A 10328-nucleotide genomic window follows, 5' to 3' on the forward strand; every position below is an offset into this window, starting at 1 on the left:
GCCCGGAGCCGCCTAAGGAGCAGATACGGACGCCCCACAAGGCGTCCCCAATAGCGGAACACAAGACACAGCCAGGACCAGAGATACGGGCGGTGCGCATGGCGCCGCCGACTTCCGCTAGAGGCCCTGCCCGCCCCGCCGCCCGGCTGTGTTCCAGGAGCCCGCAGACCTTCAGCTTCGCAAACACCTCCACGGCCATCTTGGACAGGCTTTCGTCGCGTTTGTCCTCTTTTCCGCAGCAGCCTTCGCCAGCGCCCAGCTCAGCCATGTTTCACGCTCCAAGCCACCCCCTGGACTCACAGCCCTGCCCTGCTGCCAATCACGCGCCACCCCGCAGGCCTGCCGCCCACCTGCCTGATCAGCTGCGGGCCTCCACCGCGCCTTCCCATTGGTCTCCTCTCGCGCCAAAGAGGGGCGGGGCGAGACAGCGGGCGGAGCCGGGGCGGGCTCTCGATCGCCCGCCTAGTTTGCGTCACCCTCTCCGGCGCATCCGGGAGAGCGTCCAGGAGAGGGCGCTCCTTGGTAGGGTTGTCCCTGAGAGGATTAAGGGTAGCCTTGGGGACTGGATGGAACTGGGGTTTGTGTCCCATCTCCCAGAGCGAGGCTCTATCTCCTGTTTCCCACACAACTGTAGTTAAAGGGGAATTTCTTGAGTTGGAATTCGACCCCACCAGCCACTAGCTGTGTGATTTGAGGTGGGTTACTAACCTAACCTCTCTGTGCCTCCTTGCCCTCACCTAATGGAGATAATCAGAGCACTTACCTTATTGGGTTGCTATGAGGAGGATGGAATGAGGTAATAATTTCTATGAAATACTTAGGATAGTGCTTGGCACATAAAAAGCACTAAAGTTCACTATTATTATGCTGGGCTCCGCTACTTCCCTTTCCTCCCCTAGCCAGTCTTTGACCTTCATGGAAGGTTCTGTGGCTTCTTTCTACCCAGCCCACTTATAGATTTATTTGCATCTCTCAGGCCCCTCAAAATAAGTCTGAGATGAAATTTGTCAGCTGGTCCTCTCCTATACTTCCAAAGCCTCCAGCTCAGTGAATGACCACATCCCCAAGGCCTGCTGATCACATTAGGTGGGAAGGAGCTGGAGGGTGGCTGATGTCCAGGGAGTGGGGAGCCAGTGGCAGGCAACTGATAACAGCCTTCCTCCATCCTCTCCATCCCTCTTCTGTGCCTCGCCCTGCCATCTCCTGAAGGGTGGGATCGGGGGACAAGTCTAGAGTCAGGGAGACCTAGGGACCTGACAGGAGGCAACTGCAGTGAGCTGAGTGACAGGAGAGGGCTCAGCTCTGTCTAGGGGGGGCAGGAATCTGGGCTAACAGAAAGGGACTCCAGCCTGGCCTTGTGAAGTAGGGCCTGATGCCCTACTGAGTGGTTTGTAATTCCAATCAATTCTGAGGACACAGAGCCTCAGAATTTTAGCTGAAGGGAACAGCCAGCCCTGGCCCAGGGGTCCAGGGACCCAATGACAGGCAAAGCACCTTAAGACCCCCCTCCCCCTCCCATGTGGCTGCTGCCTTGGGCCCTTCTGGCCGCTGAGGGCTATAGGGGCTTTGGGTAGTTTTTTAAATCTTTTTCCTCTTTCTCTTTTTGCTTTTCTTTCTTTTTTAAAAATTTCATTTCAATCACAGCCCCAGCTCAGACATTCAAATTTTTGTGGTTTTTTCCTGTGGATCTTTCCTAGGACAGGGGAACTTGGCAGGAGAAACTACGGCAATGTGGTGGCCTCCTCTACCCTCCCCATATCCTCTGCTCCTGAGGATCAGGAAGAAACCATCCCCTGTGTATTCTGGAAGAAAACTCCCCTTCTTCACCCAGCCTGATGGAGCCAGTACTCTGTGCAGCCCTTTCCCAACTCAGCAGCTCTATCTGTGGCACAGGGTGGGACACAGAGGGATTGGTAGGGCCTTGAGGGGAGAAGATCATCTCAGGGGGTCATGGGGTCCACCCCATACATGGAGGACCTGCTGGCCAGCCCTCAGCCCATGGAGATGGCAGCTGAGGACGCAGCAGCAGGCTGCAGCCTCCTTGCCCATATTATCCCCTAATCATGGTGCTTTCCAGGCACCCTCTACTGGAAAAGCTGGAGGCTGGGATAGGAACAGACTACTGGGCCTCTCGGGCAGTGGGGAAGAAAGGGCTGAGTGGTAGAAGCTTCTGGATATGTGGACTCAAGCTCAATACAAGGAAGTACTTCACCCAGGTGGCATTCTAAACACTAGCTTTCTGCCTGAAAAGAAAGGGACCTCCCTGTCCTAGGAGGTGTGCAAGCCCAATGAGGCAAGTAGGGATGTGGAGGGATGAGTTGCTACAGTGAAGAAGTGGACAGCTCTCTAAGGGGCATTCCTGCCCAGAGCCCCTGGTTTCTGTGAGGGAGGCCTGTGTAGGTCAGAGGCTGAAAATGGGACTGAAGGACCCGTCTACCTGGAGGGTGTGTGTGCAGAGGTGTGGGGAGGATCAGTGGAGACTGTAGGGCCCTGGGAAGACCCAGGCACTGCATGCAGCAAGAGACAACCTCCTGATCATGGGGAAATCTTGGCCATAGATCCCAGCAGGGCCTCAGCCATATGTCGGTGCTTGGAAAACAGGTTGGAAAATGAGACTAGTTGAAAGACACTGGTCCCACTGAGCCATGGATAGGCTGGTAGGCAGTGGAGGTTGAGGGAGCTGCCACATGAAGTACCTCACTCTGTGCAGAAATGTATAGCCAACCAGGCAGTTTCACCCAATGGCCTACCTGCTCTGGAGCAGTGTGGGCTGTTGGTGAGAGCAGTGCAGGGCACTGAGCAAGAGGAAGGGCCCCGAGAGCATCTCAACCTCACTGTTCCAGCTGCCTTGAAGAGCAGCCCCCAGGGTGCAAGGTGAATCTTAATCAGAGGCCCCCTAACTTCAGATTTGATATCACCAATCAAATCTGAAGTTCAAGGGTTTACCTCTCCAGCAAGGAAGAGAAGACAGATTGGCATCTGCTGCATCCAGCAGGGATGAAGGCCTTGTCCCACGGGCTCCATCAACTCCTGCCCCAGAAAGGGGGGCAGAGGCTCTCTCCAGCTTATCTCACCCCTGAGATTCTCTAGTAAGAAAAGGAGATCAAAGAACTTCTCACCATGTCCCCTGGTGAGCACCAAAGTTAGGCTCTTGAAGAAAAGGCAAGTGTGTGTGTGTGTGGGGGGGGGGGTGACATTTCAGGAGAAGAATTCAGTTATGGGTTGAGGGGTGAACATGAAAAATGGGGGGGCCTTTGCATATGAAATGGAGGAATAGCCTCAAGGCTACAGGGACCTCAAAGTTTGACATGGGCAATGAGCTGAAGGGTTCCCAGAGCAAGAATGATGCTGACTTGCCCACAGCTGGCTGTCATTCACCTACCCCAAGTTCCCTAGGGACTGGCCTGGCCAAGTACAAGCTATTGAGATGGCATAAATCTGGAGGATTTCAAATCTGCCACTATGGGCCTGACAGAAGTGGGCCTGCCATGAGTGCAGGTTTGGGGGAGTCTAGTGGTCTCTGGTCCTAGCACTCAGTGAATGAGACTGGCAACCCAGAAGCTGACTAATGACTACCAATTCTAGAATGCTCTCATTCTAGGCCTGTGTCCACATTGGGAGTATACTGGCACAAGGATGGAGATGCTGCACTGGGACCTTGGACTCCTCTTCCTGTCACTTCTGGTCCCTATGCTGGGGTGGGGACCATGGCAACCCTAGGCAAGGGCAGCTGGAGAGCCAGCCCTTGAGAGGGGGAGGTGGGTCCCTGCCTATGGGACACCTAGGTAGTGCTGCCCTCACACACTGTCAAACCTGGCCATGCCTGGGGTTTCCTGCTTCAGGGCCTCACCCCCACTTCCTGCCTCTGAGGGGCCTTCCAAGACAAATAGATGCCACCCACTCCCAGGATACAAGAGCACATTTCCCATGGCTGGGACTCTGTTCAGCTCCCAGCCCACTCCTAGGGCCTCTCTCTTCCAGGGTGAATCTTGCTTGAGGTCCAAGGTGCTTGTGGGGCTGTGGACAGAGCCAGGCCGTGTGTGCTGGTGTACCCACAAGTGAGCTCCTGGCCCCAATGGAGGCAGGAGTGGAACCCAAACAGATGAGGAGAGAGTTCAGGGCCCCGGTCTTTATTGCTCCAGGCACCACACTTCTGGGCAGAAGGGGTGGGCTGGGCTGGGTCCCTAAGGGCTTTTCGGTTCCCAGCTTGAGCCCTCTCCCTCAGGGTTTGCAGCAGTCTGGGCAGGCGCACTGAGGCTTGCAGTGGGGGGTGAGAGAGTGGTACATGTGCCGGTGGGGGGCTCAGCCTCCCCGCCCTCCCCCCACCACCGTGGCAGCGGCAGGAGAGGAAATGGCAGGCGGGATGGCCCCCTCCGCGGGGAGACTCTCGGGTCTAGACGGCTTGGCAAGGCCGGCAGGGCTGAGTCACACGCGTCTGGAGCTGGAGATGCCGGCGCCAGGACAGGAACAAGAACGTGCTCAGCTGTGCGGGGGAGGGGGAGCTCAACCTCGCCTTCTGGCTCCCTTGCCCCCAGCCCAGCAGGAGCCCCATTTTCTGCCCAGCTTCTGTCTTCTGCCTGAGGCCCCTTGATGCCCACCTGGAGGGGCAAGGGCAGTTTCCACAGGGAGTCTAGCGGGGCGCATGTTATTGGTAGGGACCAACTGGAATTTCAGACAGGGAGGGAGATGTAAAATGATTCCCCACGTACACCCATCTCAATCATGGTCCTACTCTTTCAACCCAGCCACATCCCCCACCTGGGACCTTTTTGTCCCACAGCCACCTTTGCTGTTCTCTGCCCCCTCCTTTCACCTTCCACTGTCACCCTCCGCAGGGATGCCCACACCGCAGCAGCTGAAGGCCTCTGCTCCCCTCTGCCTGACCGCCAGTGCTCCTTACTACCTATCACCCAATCCCCAGCCATCATTGTCTCGTTTGGGGTTCTGTGTACCCCTTCCCTCCTCCTCTCTCTGTTTCTGTCTGTCTTTCTGTCTCTCTCTCTCACTTCCTCTCTCAGGAACACCAGGTCTCAGGCAAGGAAGCATAATACATGAGTCTGGATCACTGATGTATTTAGTGCTCACAAAAGCATTTGCAAGAAAAGTTGTTTAATTGGGACCAGATCCTCTGAGGTTTCAATGGCATTAAAACAAGATGGGTTTTCTCTTGGGAAGAAATGGCTGGCAACAGGAAGAGAACATGGAAAGTTTGGCTTTTTTCTTCTCAAAGCTTAAAGAGGGAAAAGACCCCTGTACATTGACTTATATAACATAGATGTGTGGACATGTGCCCCACTGGTAGACCCAGCATCCGAGTGCACATGAGTGCATGCACACACTGCTTTGGATGTTACTCAGACACAATGTGGAAGGCTCAAGAGTGGGCCTGGCTTGCTGGGTGGTCCAGTTGGTTGGGCGTTGTCCCATGCACCAAGAGGTCACTGGTTCGATTCCCAGTTGAGGCACATGCCCGAGTTTCGGGCTCAATCCCCAGCTGATCGATGTTTCTATCTCTCTCTCTCTCTCCCCCTTTTCCTTCCTTTCTCTCTCAAAAATCAATTTAAAAAACATAATTTTTTAAATGTTTAAAAAAAGAGAGATAGGGCCTGTTCCCATGCTCTTGGGGTCACCGCAAACGTGTGTCTTTGGCTGCAGAGCCAGCATTCTGTCCTGGGCCCTGACAGAAGGCTTGGCAACCAGTAGGGGGAGGGTTGATACACTTGTCAAATGACAGATAATAGAAGGGCAGGACAAGTAGCCCAGACCTTAGCCCTGAACTCCAGATTCATACATGGAACTGTCCTCTAAATGTCTCTGCTTAGCTGTCTTAATCCTCAGCCTCACATCTCACAGAGAGGAGCTGGACTCCCCAGCTTCTGCCCCAGGCTCACTTGGCCCACAATTCTGACTCAACTCACTTCCCCCACCTGTGGCCTCCATCCTGGGCCAGCCATGATCATCTCTCCCCTGGAAGGTACAGCTGCCTCCACACTGGCTCCTGTCTTCTGCTCTTGTGCCCCCAACAAGTCTCTGTTCCACCCTGCAGCCCCAGGGATCCTTTATATAAGTCAGATCATGTGAGTCCTCTGCTCAGAAATCCACAGTGGATCCCTGTTTCCTTCAAAGTCAAAGGCAAAATCAGCCTGCTACCCTTGGACATCCTGTCAAGCTGGCTCTAACTGCCCTTCACCAACCTCACCTCTCACTTAGCCTGCTCCACCACACTGGACCCTTGCTGGTTCTCACATCGGGCCAAAAACTTTCCTGCCTCAGGGCCTTTGCACTGGCTGTCCCTCCTTTTTCAGAGGGTTCTTTACTTGAGCTCCTTTTGTGTAGTTATCTCCTTTTCACTCATGTCTCCATCCAAATGTCACTTTCTCATCTGATCCCCTGTCAAAAATGTCCCTCCCTCCAATCATCATGGCCAGCCCCTTTCCTTCTGATAGTGTCCCTTGCTCCCCACTAGACTGTCAGCTCTGAGTGCAGGGGAGCTGGCCCTGTGGTTGACCATTTCAGCACACACAGTGCCTGGCCCACAGCAGGGGCTCAGGAATGTTCGATGAGTGAAGAACCCATTCTCCAGTCCTCCCTTGATGGGTGGAGAGGTCTCAGCTGTGAAGTTCTAAAGAGCCTTGAGGGACAAAGAGCATTGCTTTGACATCCTCTGGGCTGCCAATTTGAGTCCCAACTTGTGCTGGGTGTGTATGCGTGTTTGGACAGTGGGTCACCTCGAAAGGAAGGGAAGGAGAAAAAGGGGCAGGAGTTTCTTCCTTGCCCTTAGAATCCTGGGATTGGGCAGCTAGAAGCGACCTTGATCAGCTAATGCAGTTTCTCTAGGCCCCTTACTGCTCTCAGATTCTAGAACTTTCTAAAGAGCCCATGTCCACCACATTGAGATGAGGAGACTGAGGCCCTGAGCAGGGAGGCTTGCTCCTGACATGGAACAGCCTGTCCATCCAGGGAAGGCTGGGAGCCCAAAACTCTTTCCAGCAACCCCAGGCTGCATCCCTGGATCCTGGAAAATGCCGACATTCTCCTACCCTGGGCTCCAGACACTGGACTCGGGGCAGGGCTGGCCAGGGGCCCTGCCTGCCTCAGCCCAAGTCCACGAGTGAGCTTTGTGTGCAGGAGGGGCGGGCGCAGGAGGGTCCCTCTGTTTCTGCCAAGACCCTGGCAGGCTGACTCTGCTCTGCGAGATTCTTTCAAGGTCCCAACAATGGCTGGGCACCTCGAGACTGGACAAAATAGGTGGCCAGGTAGCCACTGGGCCCCCAGCAGGGGAAGGGCATCTAGGAGAGGACTCCAAGGGTACTGGGGAAGTGAGTAGCCAGGCCTCGCCCCTTCCTGCCTAGGTGGGTAGAAACAAGGGTCCCTCCCTTCTCCAGGCCACTGTGCCAAAGAACTTGGGAGCAGGCTTACCCCCACCCCCAGCCCAGCTAATGGGAACCAGATGGCAGGATGTTTAGTCAGTGCCTGGGGAGTAGTGAACAGGGGGATAGGATGGAGGGCAGGATTTCAGAATTCATCCCCAGGCAAGGGGAGGGTTGACTCCCACCACAGTTGTCTCCAAGGGCCCACCTCAGGAGAAAGCAGGAGGCCTGGCCTCTGGCAGCTGGCTTGGGTGAGCCAGACTCCCTCTTGGTTCCTTCTCTGTACTGAAGGTGGCAGGGGCGGGTGCAGAGTGCTCAGTCTTCCAGGATTCCAGTGCAAATCTCCATTAGTCTACAGTCACATCTGAGCCTCCCATGACTAAGTGCTCCCTCCCCCAGCTTCAGCAGACTGCCAGCCTAGGACATACTGTGTCACTCATGGGCACACAGGCAGATGGTGGCTTCATCCTTGGCTCTCAAGGTGCTTGCTCACGTTCACTCCCCAGACAGTCTCTGTCTCTGAGTGTGGCATGGTGCCAAATTCAGGCTGTTAACCAGAGCCCTGGACTGGACAAGTGAGGGGATGTCCCTGCTGCACCCTGCTACATCCAGCTGCTACCCAGACCCAAGTGAGCAGATGCTGAAGAGCCCACTAAAGACCCACTTGCTGGGGACTCCCCACCGTGACCATCCCCCAACCCCTCCCAGGTCTCACACACTCCAGTGTGGCCCCAGACAGAGACCTTGAACTTCAGGTGGTGATGGAAAGCTCCTTCCCTATAACCCTTCCCAGCCCTGCTCTTCCCTTCCCCCTCCCCCTCCCCCTCCCCCTCCCCCTCCCCCTCCCCTTCCTCCTCTCCCTCCCCCCTCTCATTCACCCAAGCTTTGCCCACAATTAACTCATTTTATAAGATCTCTTCCAAATATAAGTCAACACTGGACAGAGCTGTAGGAAAAGCTTCCTCAACACTGCCACTGCCGTGAAGAGCCTCGTGGTGAGCCCAGCCTCTTGGCTGTCCCCCCCTACTGCCCGCCCCTGGCTGGGGCTGGGGCCCCCTGAGGGCTGGTCCTGGGCCTGTGGCCAGACACCCCATTCTTTGCCTCTTACTCCACCTGCCACCCTGATACCAGGCCTGGCTTCCTTTCCACCTTGCCCCATCCTGACCTGCAGGTGCCCCTCTGACCCAGAGGGCATGTGTGAGCTATGGGGGCATCTCGGGAGTGCCCAATGACAGTGGGTACACTGGTACCTGGGACTCTTGGACAAAAAGTCTGGGAGTGCCTGTGAGATGGCCTTGTTGTCAGGCCACCCAGGCCAGGGGTCCCTGAAGAGCCCAGCAGCCCCTAGTCCACACACATTCCATTGTGGGGGTGGGGACACAGCCAGGGGGTCACAGGACATGTCACGCCCTCCATTTTATGAAAAAGGATGTGGAGGCCTGGAGGGAAGGGCACTGCCCAGAGGTAGGTAGGGAGATGATAGAAGGACCAGAAGCTGAGCTGTGTACTTCAGCACCGTCCTGAGGCAGGCCCATGCCCAGGTGGCCCAAGGGCTGGGTCCAACTTGCCACCCTAGCTCTGCCCATGTGTTGTTTCCTGTGGAATTTGGAGTCCTCAGCATTGGCACCTGTGACAGATGCGCACAGGTTTCCAAAAGTGCCAGAGCCACCATTGTCCAGGTTGCCCCGGCACCTGCCCCCTCTCGCAAGGACCCAAGAGGCCCTGGGGCCTGCTGCTTGCAAGGCCTGGCCCCTCTCCTTTCCCAGCCATGGAGGTAGGACCTGGCAGCCTCGGGTGGGCGGCCTGCTCTGTGGTGGGCCTCCCGGGCCTGCTGTGTGTGGAAACAGATGCCCCATTCATGGGGCACCAGGCTTAGGCCAGTGGGGAAAAAACGAAGGCCTTACAGGAAAACAGTGAGAGTGCCCAAGTCCAGGAAAAGTCAGTTTCTCTCTCCTCAGGTGGAAGCAAAGGATGTTGGGGGAAGTGAGAAGCAAGGTCTGTGGAGGAGTTTTTTTTGGAGGGGGCTTTTCTGGAGGAGGGCCAAGGTGTGTGGGGGAGGCTCTAAGCACTGCAGCCAGGGCCAGGAGCTCAGGGAGCAGGACTGTCCAGTGCCATCCTGATTGCACCTTCCTGCCGTGACTACTGCTCCCACCTCTCCCAGCTATTCATTCTCTCTGCTGACCCAGGCGACCTACGTGGCCTGAGCACAGTGGCCATAAAGAATGTGCTGCTCCCTGTCCTGGCTCTTTGGGTGGGGTGCTGCCCTGGAGGGGCCTTGGCCAAGCAGGAGCCAATTCCAAGAAAGCCCATGGCACTATCAACCCCCATGGGCTTGCTCACCCGGCAGGTGCTGCTGCCCATCCTGCCTGGGCCTCCTGATGGTGAGTAGGTGGCACCATCAGGAGGAGGCTGGCAGGAGGGGAGCACTCTGCCCCATTAGTGGAACCACCCTGGGGCTGGGGCAGAGGGAGAGAAAGCTGGTCACCCTGAGGCTACCCACTGGTGCCCACCTTGGGTGCTGGAGGGGGTTCATGGAGGGCCCCATGGGCCTCAGAGAACCCTCCCTGAAGGGCAAGGGGGGACTGAAGATTCTAAGAAGCTTCATGCCCATCACCCAGGATGGGAGCAGAGGGTGTGAGAGTCCCCCCTGCCAGGAGGGGCCACTGCAGCTGTGGCTGGAAGAATGAATCTGGATTTGTTGGTTGGGGAGTTGAGCTGGCTGCCTTAGACCTACTGGGGAGGATGAGAGAAGCATGGGAGGCTAGAAAGGGGGGTCTGGGGCTGGAGTGGGGTGGGGTGGCACAAGGTGCCCCAGGAGACCAACTACAGGTTAGCCTTGGTCTCATATGCCAGTGGTTGGCCGCCCATCCCCAGGCATGGGGGTGGGGGCGGAGAAGGAGGGACCAGGGAGTAGACCTACAGGGGAGGCTTATGGTCAGTACTGGTTAAAGGGGGCTG

At 56.3% G+C, this 10328-nt stretch overlaps 1 protein-coding gene across 3 annotated transcripts in view; it reads right to left on the reverse strand.

The window, feature by feature from the left end:
• LOC308550797 (three prime repair exonuclease 2) overlaps window positions 1-406 on the reverse strand; it is a 31660-nt gene extending 31254 nt beyond the window's left edge. For all 3 annotated transcript variants that reach the window (XM_081125029.1, XM_081125028.1, XM_081125030.1), the window contains exon 1: window positions 170-406. In XM_081125029.1, the coding sequence (XP_080981155.1) occupies window positions 170-268 (99 nt within the window). In that variant the 5' untranslated portion in view covers window positions 269-406. The remainder of the gene's footprint in view (window positions 1-169) is intronic.
• Window positions 407-10328: the final 9922 nt, after the last annotated feature.

This window comes from Miniopterus schreibersii (assembly GCF_964146895.1).
Source record: "Miniopterus schreibersii genome assembly, chromosome: X".
NCBI lineage: Eukaryota > Metazoa > Chordata > Mammalia > Chiroptera > Miniopteridae > Miniopterus > Miniopterus schreibersii.